The sequence below is a fragment of the Xyrauchen texanus genome, chromosome 13 (genome assembly GCF_025860055.1).
Source record: "Xyrauchen texanus isolate HMW12.3.18 chromosome 13, RBS_HiC_50CHRs, whole genome shotgun sequence".
Classification (NCBI taxonomy): domain Eukaryota; kingdom Metazoa; phylum Chordata; class Actinopteri; order Cypriniformes; family Catostomidae; genus Xyrauchen; species Xyrauchen texanus.
In genome coordinates, this window is record NC_068288.1 from 17,995,863 (window position 1) to 18,012,883 (window position 17,021).

The window sequence follows — 17,021 nt, forward strand, 5'->3', positions numbered from 1 at the left end:
CCTCTTGCGACTGGAATGAGCCTGCCTTGCTCGCCCGCTTTCTGAAGGGTCTCTGCGCGGAGGTCAAGGACGAGATTCTCTCCCGTGAGGTTCCCACTCGAGTGGATTCCGCGATTGAACTCGCCATCCGCATCGAGAAAAGAATCGACCTTCACCGCCGGACCCGTAAGGCTGATTCTGCTTCTCTCTCAGCCCCTTTTTTCACTGCGCTACCATCCTCCTCCTTCGCCGCGCCGTCAGAGCCCATGCAGTTAGGGGGCATCCGCATCTCGGCTACAGAGAAGGAGCGAAGAATTAACCATCGCCTCTGTCTTTACTGCGGCGCTGCTACTCATCTCGTCACATCCTGTCCGGTAAAAGCCAGAGCTCACCAGTGATTGGAGAGCGACTGGTGAGCGCAACGACCCTGGCCTCTCCTTCAAGCCATTAATTCCCATTATGTAGCCTAAATATTATTATAAAAGTGCTAGTCAGTCGGACAATAACCTTGAGTGTCATGACAAAATGGTAGCGATTAAACAAATATTTTTTATAGAACATAGAAACTGAAAATAAGACAATTCTAGCTGCACAACCTGGTTCCTGGATTCTGTATTATCTCAAATAATTACTCAACTAACGGAAAGAGATAGAACAGAAATGTTTTAAGTTTAATTACGTTTGAGCATTGTCTGAAATGTCTTCTCTCCTTCCTTGACAAATTTGCTATTGAAGACGACATATCTAAATGGTGCCAGACTGGAGTCAATAAACTTGAAAGACAGTTTGCTTAATAAAGCCACAGATTTTGAACCATTGGTTTCCTTGATGGCTTTTGTCATTATATAATTAATGGTCCAGTTTGTTCCAGAATGGTCAAACCAATGAATGGTGCCTGCTGGGTAGCCATCAGTAGCATTGCAGTAAAGGTTGACAGGTCCTCCGTCTGTAACATTTTCAGGCCATGAACTTGTGACGGGATCTCTGTACTTGGCTTTATGGAGAGAAAAACAAAACAAATGCATGTATTGAGAAAAGTAGAGGGCATTATGCAAGTAAATAAATCTGAAACAAAAAGGCCTGTTTTAAAAAGGCTGGGAAAAAACTGACCTTTGAATGGTTGACATTTGTGTTTTGTTAGGTTATAAATGGTGAATAAAATGTAAACCGAAAGAGACTATAAATCTGAATATTTTCATCCTACAAAAATAACAGGAGAACAGTGTTTCAAAACAAAATATGAGTGTGTGTGATAAATGTCTATTTGTAAAAAGTTTTAATGAATATGTCTCACTTACGACACTGATGCTAAGTCTTGCTCTTTTTTCACCCATGTTTGTTACAACATAGTACTCATATTCACCCTCATCAGAAAACACAGTGTCAGAGATTTGCAGAGATGGATCTTTTGCTGGGCTTACTAAACTAAAGCGTGGGTCTCCTGATGGTGTCTTATTTATAATATGTTCAAAAACTGGCTTTTCCTGTTCCCCTTTTATCAATGCAACTCCAACAACTTCAATAAGACCACTGCATTTGATAAGGCATCTGATAACTGTGACCTGAGCAGCAATTCCAACTGTAGGCTGACATTCCAATTTCCACAAATCTGTTGAATATAAAAACAACGTGGCACAAACAATATGAATTTAATTATTTAATGCGGACAGGATATATTGTAGCAAATACTGTACATGTTGTGAATTAAATCTTGATCTCTTCATCTCAACATGAATAGAAATATAGAAATAATAATGGGAGGTTTTTTTTCTATTCTGAAATCAATTACTGTATATTAAAGCATGTACATTCACTGGTCCTCACAGTAGGGATGAAGAGACAAACTACAGCAAAGACCAAAACTATCAATGAAGCCATGTTTCCCCTAAAAGTAAAAAGGGAAGAAGAATGTTTACAATTCCAAAAATGGTCGATTGAGTGACTTGTATAAAGCATAGTTTGGGCAGATAACACTCTGGGCCCTATTTTAAGAGTGCTTGTGCTAAGCACAGCGCTATGCCATAAGTCATAAGTGCAAAGTTAGTGGGCATTGGCATAAAGTTTTGGTACTTTCGTGCAAGCATGCGCTTAGTCTAGGAGCAAGTGGATTTGGTGAAATCATGCACGCAACGTGCTAATGGGCTGGGTCAAGTGCAATTTCATTCAGAGTTCCGATTATGGCAGCACCTGTGTGTCCTTTGATATAGTCCATTCCCTCAAGCACCAGCGATATAGACAAAAACAGCACATTCATAAGAAGTTGGTAATGTAAATTGACCTAACATTTTATCCTCTCCAACTTCTTTCAATGACACCTTTTTCAGTGACTTACAAATCTCTCGACAACATATGGATAAATATATGGATAAACATTTGGATAAATACAAATACAAGTTAGATCATAAATTCAATAGTAAATATAAACATAATAATAATAATAATACAAAATAAACCATGACTTCTATAAAGTTAAACAACTTGCTCCTGTCAGGGTGCCACTAGTTCGTGCAGCCCTTACTGAAAGGGTCAATTCAAAATGCAGCCTATAGCAGCTTTGTATTTGTGCAAGGCCATATCACAATTGTATTCTCATTTAAATCCATCATGCAGCCTTTCTGGTTATCATACAGATTTCTCAGATATTAAAGTTACAAGTTTTAGCGTTTTGATTTCCCTCTCATCAAGTAAGTGCTGCTTTAACAACTGTCACGTCCATAATGATGGGTTTTCCTCATTTATGTGAAAATAGCAGTTAATAAAAATTACAACATGTTCTTAGAAGTGTCTGGATTGTGCATTTTAATTTATAAAGTTTTTACTCATGGTCACTTTAGTCATGTCTGCAAATTAATTTCCCGATCTAAAGTGGATGAAAACTTCTTTCGACTGAACATTTTATGAAGTCCGGACTCTGCAGGTGTCTATGAAAACTCATTGAACTGGTTCGATATATTCTGGTCATAGGTACTAGTTAAATTTTACGCTTTCACTGTAGATGCTGGAATTGCCATTGTAGCCCTGTGATTGGCCAAAATGCACCGTTTGACTTCTCTGAAACCCTCTACTTTTCCTTGTGGAACCCGGATGCTTGACCTCTGGCCTACTTTCTGTAAACTGTGTTTTGAATTGTACAACATTGAATTTTAAAATGTTGAATTTCTTAAAATCTAAAAAATTCAGAACACAAAATCCATAAGCCACAAAAATATAATAATAATAATATATATATATATATATATATATATATATATATATATATATATATATATATATATATATATATATATATTGTTCAATTCCACATGTCTAAAATTCAATTTTACGAAATACAAATGGAGAGTTATCAAATTCGCCATGTATAATAGCCTATATATTTTCCATAAAGGAACAATATACGTTCTTGCACTGTGCTTTGTTATCATATGTCACCATAATCAAACGGCATAAACCGTTTTTCGAAGCAAGCGTACTTAAAATAAGCTTCACAATAAACCCACGCTTTCGTTTATTGTTTTGTTTTGGCCAGTTCCAGTGCTTGAAGCCTCGCATTACAGTGTTTCTTACTGTCATCGAAGCTTATTTTAGGGATGCTTGCTTCGAAAAACGGTTTATGCCGCTTGATTATAGTGACATATAAGGATGAAATGAACAGAGACATATTTAGTTATCATATATGATAACTAAATAAAGCACAGTTGTAGAACGGGACTCTGTTCATTTCAGCTTGATCGGTAAAATATTTCACTGTAGCCTACAGATTAAACACGTCGATACATTTCCAAAACATGGACCAGAGCTGAGCTGGTCAACAGAGCTGTTGAGATAAATAAATGAGATGCATCAAATAATGCACTCAAATCTTGAAGCTGATCTTTTGAAGTCGCTTCTCTATGTTGTTTACTAAGACTACTTTATTGACAAAGATCCACTAATATAGCGAAAGCAAACCTCTGAATTACACGGTACCTAATATATATCGAAATACAACATAATAGTGGGTGGGTTAAGAGAGGAAAAAAGAAAAAACGTGCAGTGTTAATCCATCGCAAATGTTCGCATAGGATAACGGTGCCGTTGTGAGTATTTAAGTTTCACTTTCACTATGACGGTTTTCTGTGTGAATGTGACCACACTTGTCTGTTAAAATGAATGAATAAATAAATAAAACTGGTAAGGTATTTAGGTTAGATGATATTTATTATACTAAGGTAAAAAAAAAAAAAAAGTAAAACCTTTCTGCATTTTGCAGGCACACTTTTTAAATAATTAAAAAGAGTCTTGTTTCCATCTGCCTCGAAAACCAAAGTTATCACGTTGGCATTTGTTAATAAATGTTTTATTATTTGCCAATTACTTTTAATTACTTTTTTGTTTATGTGGTTGCACTTGATGAATGTCTCTTCAAGGGATTAGTAAATATCTATTACCTCATAAATAAATAACATCGGCTAACAAAAATGTTGCAATCAGTTTTTATATGTATGTAAAAAAAATATATGTTTTTTTTACCCCCATTTGCAGTAAAGGAATAATTCAAATCAGCAGGCTTTGGTCAACACAAATAATTTTACAAAACTAAAGAGAAACAAAAGTTACATTTCTTAGACATGGATGCAATGAAATTTCACCTTTTAATTTTTAAACTTGAATGGTATGTTTAAGTGAATAGCAAGGTCTATTCTTTTGCTATTATGGTTTGTAGTATCTGACATTAACAGTGTTAGGAATCTAATTTTCAGCAAATACCTGCTCAGGAAGGACAAAACAGTTTATTCTTTGTGAAGAAAACTCAAAGATATGCAGCACAATTCTCTGATTTGCCCCCTGGCAGGTTCCTACCACCAGAGGGATTCCCAGCTGCAGGCTGCTCTGTTGCTGTGAGGAGAGGGGAAGCTGGTATCTCATTCTGTTCCTGAGCAGCTCAGGTCCTTCATTGCTCTCTGTGGAAATAAAAATAACAATCAGAACTCTTTCACTTATTAATTCAGGAAAAAAAGGATTTAGGAGAGCAGTTGGATTTTAAGATGTATTTTGTACATTCACTTTCACATTTACTGTAGGTTCTAAGGGTTGTTGGTGCACCCATATAAATGTATGAGGGAAGAGTTTAAACACTCACCAACATCAAGTGTGTCTTGGACACTGTGACCAATATTGCCAAAGGGAACAATGCAGCAACCTAGTGGCATGAGGCGATGACCCAATGATGGTATGACTCTCCAATGGCCACCAGGGGGAGCAACCTAAGGTAGGGTATCACTGCCCTGGTGCACCTGCCCAAGATGGGAGGTGTGAGATGGGCAAGAAAGTGGATGGTATGCTTTCTATGGCCAAATTCCAAAACTGGGAAACAAGAATCTGTCACAAAGTGAGTTCCACTAAACCCGAGTGAAATAATCACACTCAAATGGCTAGATTAACGGTGATGAACAATATTCACAATCTAATGTCACTGTGCTGGGAGAATACATCCTAAAGAAAATCTAATTAATCTTAGAATGGGAAATGGAGTTGGCTTTTTAGAACCATCTCAGAACAAATGTGAGGTAAACTTTGATTATTTGCTTGTAAAACATTCTTAGTATTATATATTAATTTTTATTAACTTATCTTGATCTAAAGTATGTTATAAGACATTGTTTATGATTTTATGCACTGAACATTCTTAAGTATAAGAGTTAATATTTAACCAAATTGTGTTGCAGTTTCCAAAGTCACAAGTCACTGTGTTTAGTGACTCACTCACAAAGGGAAATTCCCTCACTGATAAAGCTGCTAGACAATCCAGATGATGTGGAGAGTTGTCAAAAATTGACTGCCACATTGTCTGATAATGGATTGTGGATTTTGAACTATAAAGTTATCCCACCAATGGGATATTGAACCAAATTAATTAATTTGTATCATGGTTTGGCTCACCAAGTATTCAACAAAACACAGACAATGTTCCAACAGACTTGGTTTTGGCCCAACATGGGAATGATGTAAAAGACAGGTTGTCCAGGTTTTTACACTGCTTGAAAACAAAACCTAAATTTGGAAGACACAAAATTCCAATTGGCTTCAGCCCTCATCAGAGGGCAAATTTGATGGTGGATGGTTCAGACACCTCCCCTACATTCTCATGGCTATGAGAGCAACACCAAATCAGACGACAGGATTGTTGCCTTTCCAAATTTGTATGGGACGACCAATGCCCTTACGGTACAATGTTCCATTGGTGAGAACAGGCCCGTTGGTCCTGTTAAAATACTTCTTGCAGGAGTATCTCAAATTGTTGACGGGATTTCCCAAAAACACGCACTATACCGCCCTTAGCACTCAAAACATGAGAGATATTACCCATGATGCATATAATCTAGGGGTGAAAAAAAATCCAGTGCAAGTGGGGGATGAGGTATTAATTGAGAAAGTGGGAATCTTTGGATCAATGCCTACACGATATGATGGCCCTTGTCCAGTGTTGTTGACAATTCCAACCTCTATGCTGTTTGAAATCGAGCCAGGCTTGACTCGATGGATGCATTTAATGCAAACTAAACTATTCCTGCTTGCTATACTAACCCTAAGTCACCGACACTACAGCTTAATTCTGCTACAATGATAACACTACTTTCCCCCTGACAGGTCAGCTGAGTGAAAGTTGGTTAGTGAGCTGATGTAATGTGTTTCCGATGAAAAAGGGGATGATGTTGCAAAAGAAATAAAAAAAAAACTTCTCTTCTCTTCTCTTCTCTTCTCTTCTCTTCTCTTCTCTTCTCTTCTCTTCTCTTCTCTTGCAATCCTAGCTGTAACTGGATAACAATGCTGTACATTTGTTCCTGACTATACTAATAGCATGACTAATGTTCTGCAACAAATGATTGCCCACAGAAATTAAATTGACCATCACATGAAATAATCCTCTAGTGAATATAACCTCGATTTATTTTCCTGGGTGGGTAAAACTTTAGGAAATACTGCCTGGAACACTTTAAAACAAACTGGGACAGCAATTGCTTTCAGGTCTTCCTCCTGTATGTTGGTATACACATAAGTATTGTTATGCGTGTGTGGGAAGCAGGAGAAGGCAGACGGGGGGTGCGGATCCAAACGCGGTTTATTTAACAAACAAATAATAATTATACAAAACACAGGAACAAAGGAAAAGCCCACGATGGGAAAACTAACTCAAATACAAAACAACACACAGGAGAACACAGGTTGGGTAAAACATCCACAAAGGGTAAAGTAGAAGACAGCAATAACAGGGTACCTCGGCAAAGAACATGACACGTCAACATTCAACATGAGCAAACAACGATCGACAGAGACTGGACAAACACACGGGCTTAAGTACACAAACACAATAATGACTAAACGAGACACAGGTGAGAACAATGATGAGTGCAGGCAGTGAGGGAGGCCAGGAATGGTGGGAATTGTAGTTTAAGACAATAGACTAGTGAAACACAGGGAGGACAACAAGGAAAACGTGACATGGAATCTGAACAGTGATGAGTGAAACAGAAAACACGGGGCGGACAACACGGGATCGTAACATAGCCCCCCCTCAAAAGGACCGGATTCCAGACGGTCTAAAGAAACCTAAAAACAACAAACACAAAATGTTCCAGGAGAGGGGGGCTAGAAGAGGGGGAGAAAAGACAGACCAAAAGGGGCACAAGGGACACAGAGACAGACCAAGGAGGCACATGGGACACAGAGACAGACCAAGGAGGCACAAGGGGCAATTAGGCAGTCCATGGAGGCACGAGGGACGGACAGGCAGACCAGGGAGGCCGAGAGGGTAGGCAGGCAGTCTATGGGGGTGTGAGACGGGGACAGGGTCAGGTGGCCTGGGGAGCCTCCACCGGGTAGGAACAGGTTTAGGAGGCCAGGGAGGTGGCCACAAGGCAAGGACCGGTTCAGGAGGTCTGGGAGGTGGCCACAGGACAGGGACAGGTTTAGGTGGCCTAGGAGGTGGCCATAGGTCAAGGGCTGGTTCAGGGGGCCTGGGAGGAGGAGTGGCCACTAGGGGATCTGGCAGAGCCAAGGAGGACTTCTGAGGCGGAGCAGTTGAAGACTTGGGTGGTGGCGCCGAAGGAGGCATAGGCAAGGCCGCAGGAGACCCTGGGGGCGGAGCAGAGGCAGGCAGAGCCATGGGAGACACTGTGGGCGGAGCAGAGGGAGGTTGAGCCATGGCAGACTCAGGTGGTAAGGCCTTGGGTGGACAAGGAGGCGAAACCGTGGTGGGCGGAGCCAAGGAGGACTTTGGAGGCGGAGCCGTAGAAGACTCAGGAGGCGGAGCTGAGGGAGGCGCCTCTCGAGCCTCCCAGGGCTCCGCCTCTAAAGTCTCTCGAGCCTCCCGAGGAGGCTCGGGAGGCGGAGCAGTGGAAGGCTCGGGAGGCTTGAGAGGCAGAGCCCTGGGAGGCTCGAGAGGCGGAGCCCTGGAAGGCTCGAGAGGCGGAGCCCTAGAAGGCTTGAGGGGCTTGGGAGGCGGAGCCCTGGAAGGCTCGAGAGGCTGGGGAGGCGGAGCCCTGAAAGGCTCGAGAGACTCGAGGGGAGGAGCCCTGGAAGGCTCGAGAGGCGGAGCCCTGGGAGGCTCGAGAGGCGGAGCCCTAGATGGCTCGAGAGGCTCGAGAGGAGGTGCCCTGGGAGGCTTGAGAGACTGGAGAGGCAGAGCCCTGGAAGGCTCGGGAGGAGGAGCCCTGGAAGACTCGAGAGACTTGAGAGGTGGAGCCCTGGAAGGCTCGGGAGGAGGAGCCCTGGAAGACTCGAGAGACTTGAGAGGCGGAGCCCTGGGAGGCTCGGGAGGAGGAGCCCTGGAAGATTCGTGGGGCGCTGGCTCTTGGACGGTCTTGGCTACTGGCGCTGGCTCTTGGACGGTCATGGCTACTGGCTCTGGCTCAGGGACGGTCGAGGCTACAGGCGCTGGCTCAGGGACGGTCGAGGCTACAGGCGCTGGCTCAGGGACGGTCGAGGCTTCAGGCTCGCTGACCGTGGCTGACGTGGGCTCAGGCTCGCAGACCGGGGCAGGCGTGGGCTGGGAGGCGGAAGCCCATCTTCTCTTCCTCCTCTGGGCGGACGAAGTTGACAGCGCTGGCTCATGGACAACGACAGGCGTGGGGGTTAGCTCGCTGACAGGTGGGCTGGCGTGACAGGAAGTGTCATGGATGACTGGAGAGTCACCACTATGGGAGGAGTAGCAGGGTCCTCCTCGGCGACGGCCACAGTGAACGGCGAGCCGCACAACAGTAGGGTCGCCTCCAGGAGGTTGTGGAGGGTCCAGCCGCGCGTCGCCTGAGGCAACCGCTCCTTCAGCGAAGGGTTCAGGTTATCCCGGAAGAAAACCACCAAGGCAGAGTCCGGGAAGTCGGAGAGGCTTTCCAGAGCAAGGAAGTCTTGGATGTGGTCTTCTAGGGGACGGTCCCCCTGTCGCAAACAGAGCAGCTGGTAGTTTGCCCGCAAAACTGCTGGATCCATTGTGGTTTGATCGTTCTGTTATGCGTGTGTGGGAAGCAGGAGAAGGCAGACGGGGGTGCGGATCCAAACGCGGTTTATTTAACAAACAAATAATAATTATACAAAACACAGGAACAATGGAAAAGCCCACGATGGGAAAACTAACTCAAATACAAAACGACACACAGGAGAACACAGGTTGGGTAAAACATCCACGAAGGGTAAAGTAGAAGACAGCAATAACAGGGTACCTCGGCAAAGAACATGACACGTCAATATTCAACATGAGCAAACAACGATCGACAGAGACTGAACAAACACACGGGCTTAAGTACACAAACACAATAATGACTAAACGAGACACAGGTGAGAACAATGATGAGTGCAGGCAGTGAGGGAGGCCGGGAATTGTGGGAATTGTAGTTTAAGACAATAGACTAGTGAAACACAGGGAGGACAACAAGGAAAACGTGACATAGAATGTGAACAGTGATGAGTGAAACAGAAAACACAGGGGCAGACAACACGGGATCGTAACAAGTATGTATCTCTGTGCCAAGATATTTAAGAAAAAGCATGGTGTTTATGCAATTCCTGATGGCCAAGAAGGAATAGTTTAATAGCAATGAAATAAGATAAGATTGATGTGAGTATTGTCTAATTCTCAAGCAGGGGAACTGATGCAAGTGGCTAGAGACATTCCTATATTTTATACTTTTGCTTGATATTATACAAGCATATTCATGTATCCACATTTATGTACTCAACTATAATTAGAATATGATCATATACTTCACATTCATGAAACCAGCTTATATGGCATTATCATTGTATTAAGACTCCATGTATTTCTTGTATGTCCATCCTTGTATTCCTGTGTTGTACACATGTTACCAGGCACAAGCCTTATATGTTCAATGTGTGTGTTAGAAGATTACTTCATGCTCGTTCTCTATCTTTTTAAATGGTTTGTGCTTTCTGTGCCCAACATTCCTGTGAGAAACTGGAGCGCTGTTTGGGATCAAGTATATACATTTTAGACTCTTATGGCACTTTTCCACTGCACGTCAAAGATTGTCTCACCTCAACTCTACTCGCTTTATTTTTCTGAGCTTTCATTTCCATTGCAGTTTAGTGCCACCTCAACGTGGGTGGGATTACAGGCTGATCGTCATAGTTGCGCTACCTCTACTGCCGTGACGTCATCTTAAACACAACACAAACTGACTAAAACAATAACACGACCGCTAGCTGTTAGCTACTAGCTCATTGTGCTGCATAAAGCAGTTGTTGCATGGTGATTTTACACAAGGTAAATTGGCCTGGTTGTTTTAGAAGCAAGCTTCCAGTAGCAGGTCAAATAAAGTGAAGCCTTCAAGCAGAGTATAGAGTTAACATAACAAAACATACATCCTCCATCGTGGATCAATGCCAGTCCAGGACACTCTCCCTCCCATTGCTTGCCAGTTTAGATAGCATCCATTTGGTCGAACCACTTCCACTTTTCCACTGTTGGTAGGTCTGGTGGTAGCCGTGTGTGGCCAACAGCTGATACACTTACATTTACATTTATGCATTTGGCAGACACTTTTATCCAAAGTGACTTTTATTACAGGGACAATCCCGGAGCAACCTGGAGTTAAGTACCTTGCTCAAGGACACAATGGTGGTGGCTGTGGGGATTAACAGTTATGTGCTTTAGCCCACTACGCCACCACCATTCCTCACTCATTTCCTAAGAGACTTTCTCGTTTCGCTCATCGCTAACAAGTGGAAATTCTGCACCTCATTTATCGACCACAGCGTGGTTTTGCGCATAGCCATTTCTTTTTTCACAATTCGAAAGTCTTGTGAACACATGATACTGCTATCGTTGATTATAACTTTAAAACTAGCGGGTTGATGTCGCTTGTCGGAAATCCAGTGATGCTGGTAGTGACGCTTCTCCCTGACCAATCAGTGATCCGCAGGATTTTGACATTACATTTAGTATCGGCTTGGCTCGCTTGGAACCTCGACCGAGGTGGTACTAAAAAAGTATCAGGTACCAGGTACTATCCACAGTAGAAACCCCCAAAAAAGCGAGCAGAGTCGAGTTGAGTCCAGTTGTACCGTGCAGTGGAAAAGCCCCATTAGTATATGAACTTGTTGCCATTTTGACCTGATGAGGATTTAGAGCTGAATTCAGAGAGCTTGGTGCTACCTTTATAGATGTTATTGGTTCAAGCAATGTGCAGTCGGTAGTCTTGCACATGCGCACATACAGGATAAGACACACTTGTGTTAGGGCTTGCGTTTCTGCCCGGTTCGTCAATATACAAGGCCACCGCAGCCTTCGCACTTCAGTGGGTCATAACAACATGTTCTGATGCCTTTGAGTTAACTTCAAACCATGTAAGAGGGTATAAAGACCTTAAACGTAACTTTTGGTCATCAGAGAGACTAACAGCTCAGCTCTCTGACTCTCCAAATCTAAATTCCAACTTTGAGGCCTCATCTTACTATCCGTACTTTAACTTCTTTCATTTAATTACTTAGTTCATTAGACAAAGACAAGACATAGTATTGTTAGATTAATTCCAGGACTTAGTCCTTGGATATATCCTTAAGATATATCTACTTAACTTTAAAGAACCAAACATACATTTTATCTTTATTGTCACATTTATTTTCATTAATTCATATTTTATTCATTTTACTAATTTCTGTACTAACAAAATGTTTTATTCCTTCTAAAAATCATCTGATTTATTGAAGTCATTTTACATCTGCTGGATCTCACTGCATCAATTACTGTTCAAAGATAGTTAGATCTTTTATTATCTGTGGCCTGAGGCATTTAGTGCATAGGAATACCAACCCAATACAATAAGGTAAAAGTAACAAGGTTATAAAGAAACGTTTAACACGAATTCTGGAATGTATTTAAACTGCTAACTGGGTAAAACATCATGAAAATTCAATGAAATGTTAGGCTAACACAACCGGAAAATAAAAAATAAAATCAAGAATCACATATTGACTTGGCATCTTGCTTATTTGTATAGGCCTATATTGTGATTGTAAGCATATATAATGCATTATAATGTTGTAAGAGCTTTTTACCAACAGATGTGTGTGCATTCGAAAAACAAAGATTTGTGTGTGCAGTACTGGTACGCAAAAGGATATTTGCGAGGTGTCATATTAAAAGAGAAATTTACTCAAGATATCTTTCCCCTAAGTCTACATATCTCAGAGCGGCTTTGATTTTCTTTGGATGTTTGAAGGGAATTTACACTGTAAGTTCCCTTACGATTTTAGTCCACTTGACATTGCATTTACTAATGCAAATGGGGAGTGCCTTCATACACGACCTATTTGAAATCTCTCTACAATAACGTGTTTGAGCCCTGCATGTTTTGGCGCGAAACTGACCGCTCGTTTTGGGGTGAACGACCACTATAAAACTGGTGCACAGACACCATTTCCTCAGAATATCTTCCTTCAAGACAGCGATTACCTCTTGTCTTGAAGCCCTCTACCTTCGCCGTCGATACCAACCAGTCAGAGGACGGAATCTTCATGGCAGCGAGAAGACTCTCCACTCCCCTGCAGTCCTCCGGCGAACATCACTTCGCCTCGCCTGGTAAACGGACCTCAGAATCTAGATTCTCCGAAACGCGTCAGCAGGTGTAGAGTATCCCTTTAAAGCAAAATTGTACTTATAAATTGTGTGTTATAAATATAAGTTATATAAGTTATATAAATATAAATCTATATTCATATATCTAGAAGAGCCACTTACTTGTTCACTTCTTTTTCAAGATGTCGTTCCATAAGTGTTCCTTGTGCTAGAGACACATCCCGCCATCAGACAAGCATGAGAGCTGCGTTTTCTGTCTGGGCCACACCCATGGAGAGTCAGTTCTCATGGAGACAGACTGTCCTCACTGTGAGAACGTGAGTCTCAAGTCCCTTCTCTCACGAATCGCCCTCATTCTGAGGTATGATTCAGCCTCTCGCGCCCTCCCACCCGCCTCTTCTGTGATACCTGAGGGTTCACATGAGGGGGCATGGCGGGGCCGCGAGGTCGAGCAGAACGAACTTGAGGTTTATTTTGTGCCGGCACACGCCCCACGAGCCCCTCAATCTCCACGAAGTGCATGTTTCCCATTACGCTATGTGCGAGATGAGCTCCGGCCTATGAAGGAGTGTGTGGCCTTTTCTCGTTTGGTAGATGTGATGCTGGGGATGGTCTCCTCAAGAGGAACCTGAACAGTCTCACCTCGATGAATGGTTCCAGCAGTCCGGACACCATCAAACGGCAGCATCTCGCACAATTCTTCCAGAGAATCGTGGGCTCTGCTTTCCGCTTCAAAGGGTTGTGCCCGTCTAGAGCGCTTTTGCTTATATTGCTGTGTGTACTGATACGCAGGTCCCTGTGAGGCCATCGGGCTCCAAAAAAAAAAAAAAAGAAAAAGGCTTGATTGGAGACACACAAAACACTGATCCACATCTCCCCACTATTGTTTGTCGGGAAAGGGATATTGTTGTTTAAAATGTTGTTTTTGTGTCTTGCACTCAAATAAATGCCATAAAAAAATGCAATAAGTGCAAAAAAGAATACAGCATTCATTGCAAATGCATGAGATGCTCACACATTCTCAATAAAGAGCCCCTTTTTCCTCTTTAAAGCACACACATTATGTGCAACTACTTCCTGATAGTGAGTGTCGCAACACATATGGTGAGCAAACCAAATTGCCCTCTGTCCCATTACGTGGATGCATGGCGAGCCCTAACGGGTATTTCAGAATGGTTGCAAAAATTATCAAACATGTTTATATGGTCCAATTTTGCACACCGGCCACTCCGTTTAAATGGCATTCTGTCTTCCATGGTTTCGTTCGATGGCACGCCAGTGTTACGAGCCGAAATACACCTCTCATCGTGAAAAAAGAGAGAGATTGTGCCAAATTGTCAAGCACAAAAATGGTTTTACAGCTGTTATTTTCTTGTTCCAAAGAAAGACGGCGGGCTTCGACCAATCCTGGATCTGAGACATTTAAATTGCGCACTTATAAAGTGCAAAATGATTACTAAGAAAAGGATCTTATTGCATGTACGCCCACAAGATTGGTTTGCGTTGATAGATCTGAAGAATGCGTACTTTCATATCCAAATTGTACGACATCACAGGATGTTTTTGAGATTTGCGTTCAAGGGAACAGCGTATCAATTCAAAGTCCTGCCCTTTGCACTGTATTTGTCTCCTCGTACATTCACAAAGTGCATTGATGCGGTTCTCGCCCCTCTGAGACTGAGCGGCATGCGTATCTTGAACTAGCTCGTCAATTGGCTGTTACTGCCACAATCAGAGGCTTTGTTATGCCAGCACAGTTTTACTGCTCCAGCCATTTCTCAGTGTCCATCTCAGTTCAAACTGGGGAGAAAATTTCCACTGAAATTTGTTTCAGAAAGCATTGGGATTTGTGGCGGCTACTCTTATACATGAGACCTCTTAGGTGCTGGCTGAAGTGCCGTGTGACGCGACATGCTTAGTGCCAATGAAACATGCGCATCACTATATCCAGCCGTTGTTTAGCACCACGGACAGCTCCTCCTGCATTTTACCAGCGAGGTGTCGCACTGGGGCAAGTGTCACGCAGTGCCTAAAGCCATCGGTTGCATTTCTAGCCTTAAAGGCTTTTAAGTCTGAAATTTCAAACTGTCATGTCCTGGTTCGCTCAGACAATGTGACAGTTGTGGCATATATATACCACCACGGTGGAATTCAGGAGACTTCACCCTCAAACTGTATTGAGGATTTGGGAAATATCTGGCAAAGCAGAAATCAATCTATTTAACTCAGTGGAGAATACCCACTGTCCCCTCTGGTACTCGAAGTCACAAGTTGTCAGGCAGAAAGTGGTGACCACAGATGCTTCCAGCACAGGTTGGGGGGCGGTGTGCAATGGACACCCAACTTTTGGCACCTGGACAGGTGCGAGGAGGGCGTGGCACATCAGCCGATTAGAGCTATCGGCTGTAATACTAGCCTTAAAGGCTTTCAGTCAGAAATAGTGAGCTGTCATGTCCTGGTTTGCTCAGTCAACATGACAGTTGTGTCATATATAAACAGCCAAGGCAGAATTAATTCACCACCACTGTCCCCTCTGTTTCGAAGCCCCAAGCCCCACTGTGATTATAGGCAAGGCAAGGCAAGGCAAGTTTATTTATATAGCACATTTCATACACAATTGTAATTCAAAGTGCTTTACATAGAAGAGATTAAAATAAGAAAAAAAATAAGAATAATTGAAACAGTTTAGAATAAAATAAAATACAGTACAAACAGTCGGACACACAGTGGCACAGTGCTCATTCAGTAAATGCACAGCTAAACAGATGTGTTTTGAGTCTGGATTTGAATGTGACTACTGTAGGAGCACATCTGATCTCTTCTGGAAGCTGGTTCCAGCTGCGGCTGGCATAAAAGCTAAAAGCAGACTCTCCTTGCTTAGAGTGAACCCTTGGTATTTCTAGCTGATGTGATCCTAATGATCTGAGTGATCTGTTGGGTTTATATTTGTTATGAACAATTAACGAGGCAGACGAGGAGATGCGGATCCAAACGCAGTTTGAGTTTATTTGACCAGAAAACACAAAATGAACAACCCACGATGGGGAAAAGAAACATAAACTAAGTAAGCTGACCAGGGTAGACACGAACAGGGCACTAGGAAGAGAAGCACACGCCAGGAAAGAAACATAAACTAAGTAAGCGGACCAGGGTAGACACGAACAGGGCACTAGGAAGAGAAGCACACGCCAGGACAACATCAAACAACGATCGAAGACTGAACAAAGACACGGGGTATAAATACACAAACATGGGAAAAGGGGCCAATGAAAGAACAGAACTCAAACAAGATAACAAGGTGATTAACAGAAACCAAAGGCAAATTAACAAGGGCAGGTGCAAACAATGAACAGTGAACACAAGACTATGGAGGTACAAGCGTGACAAAAGTGAAAACTAAGGAATACCAAAAGTGACAAAAATCACAAACAAAGGGCAACAGTGAGACAAGACAAGGTAACCGTTACATAGCCCCCCCCCCCTCAAGGATCGGATACCAGACGATCCTTGACAAACAACAAAAGACAAAAATCCACAAGAACAACATGAGGGCACCAGGGGCAAACAGACAGTACAAGTGGGCACATGGGCAGACAGGCAGACCAGGGGGGCACACTGGGCAGGCAGGAAGTCCGGGGGGCACAGAGGGCAAGACAGGCAGGTCCGGGAGGTGCCAGGGGCAGATAGGAAGTCCGGGGGGGAAATGAGACAGTCCACGAGAGCACGAATGAAGGTGAGACAGTCCACGGGGGCACAAGTGGAGATGAGGGTTAGGGGGCCAGGGGGGTATCGACCGGGCAGGGACAGGTTTTGATGGTCTGGGAGCTGGCCACCGGGCAAGGACAGGTTTGGGGAACCTGGGAGGAGGCCACTGGACGGGGACTGGGTCAGGAGGCCAGGAGGGAGGACTCAGGACGGGAACAGGGTCAGGAGGCCTGGGTGGAGGCCACAGGATAGGGACTGGGTCAGGGGG

At 43.2% G+C, this 17,021-nt stretch overlaps 1 protein-coding gene across 1 annotated transcript; it reads right to left on the reverse strand.

Annotated features, from left to right (window-relative positions):
• Window positions 1-650: 650 nt before the first annotated feature.
• Window positions 651-13,579, reverse strand: LOC127653728 (uncharacterized). Its single transcript, XM_052140521.1, has 6 exons — window positions 13,457-13,579; window positions 5,253-5,322; window positions 4,726-4,919; window positions 1,804-1,864; window positions 1,274-1,588; window positions 651-973 (listed from the first exon to the last, which is right to left on the reverse strand). Exons 1-6 carry the CDS (start codon window positions 13,577-13,579, stop codon window positions 651-653), a joined length of 1,086 nt encoding a protein of 361 aa, XP_051996481.1.
• Between the last annotated feature and the right edge of the window lie 3,442 nt (window positions 13,580-17,021).

Bases quoted from the DNA above. Each gene is read 5' to 3' on its own strand.
- LOC127653728 (XM_052140521.1), bottom strand. From the start codon at position 13,579: ATGGGAAACATGCACTTCGTGGAGATTGAGGGGCTCGTGGGGCGTGTG. The intron at 1,865-4,725 runs GTATTTGCTGAA...TTTTACTTTTAG, and splicing joins GTTTTGTCCTTCCTGAGCAG to GGGAAACATGGCTTCATTGA. The intron at 1,589-1,803 runs GTGAGGACCAGT...TATATTCAACAG, and splicing joins TTTGTCTCTTCATCCCTACT to ATTTGTGGAAATTGGAATGT.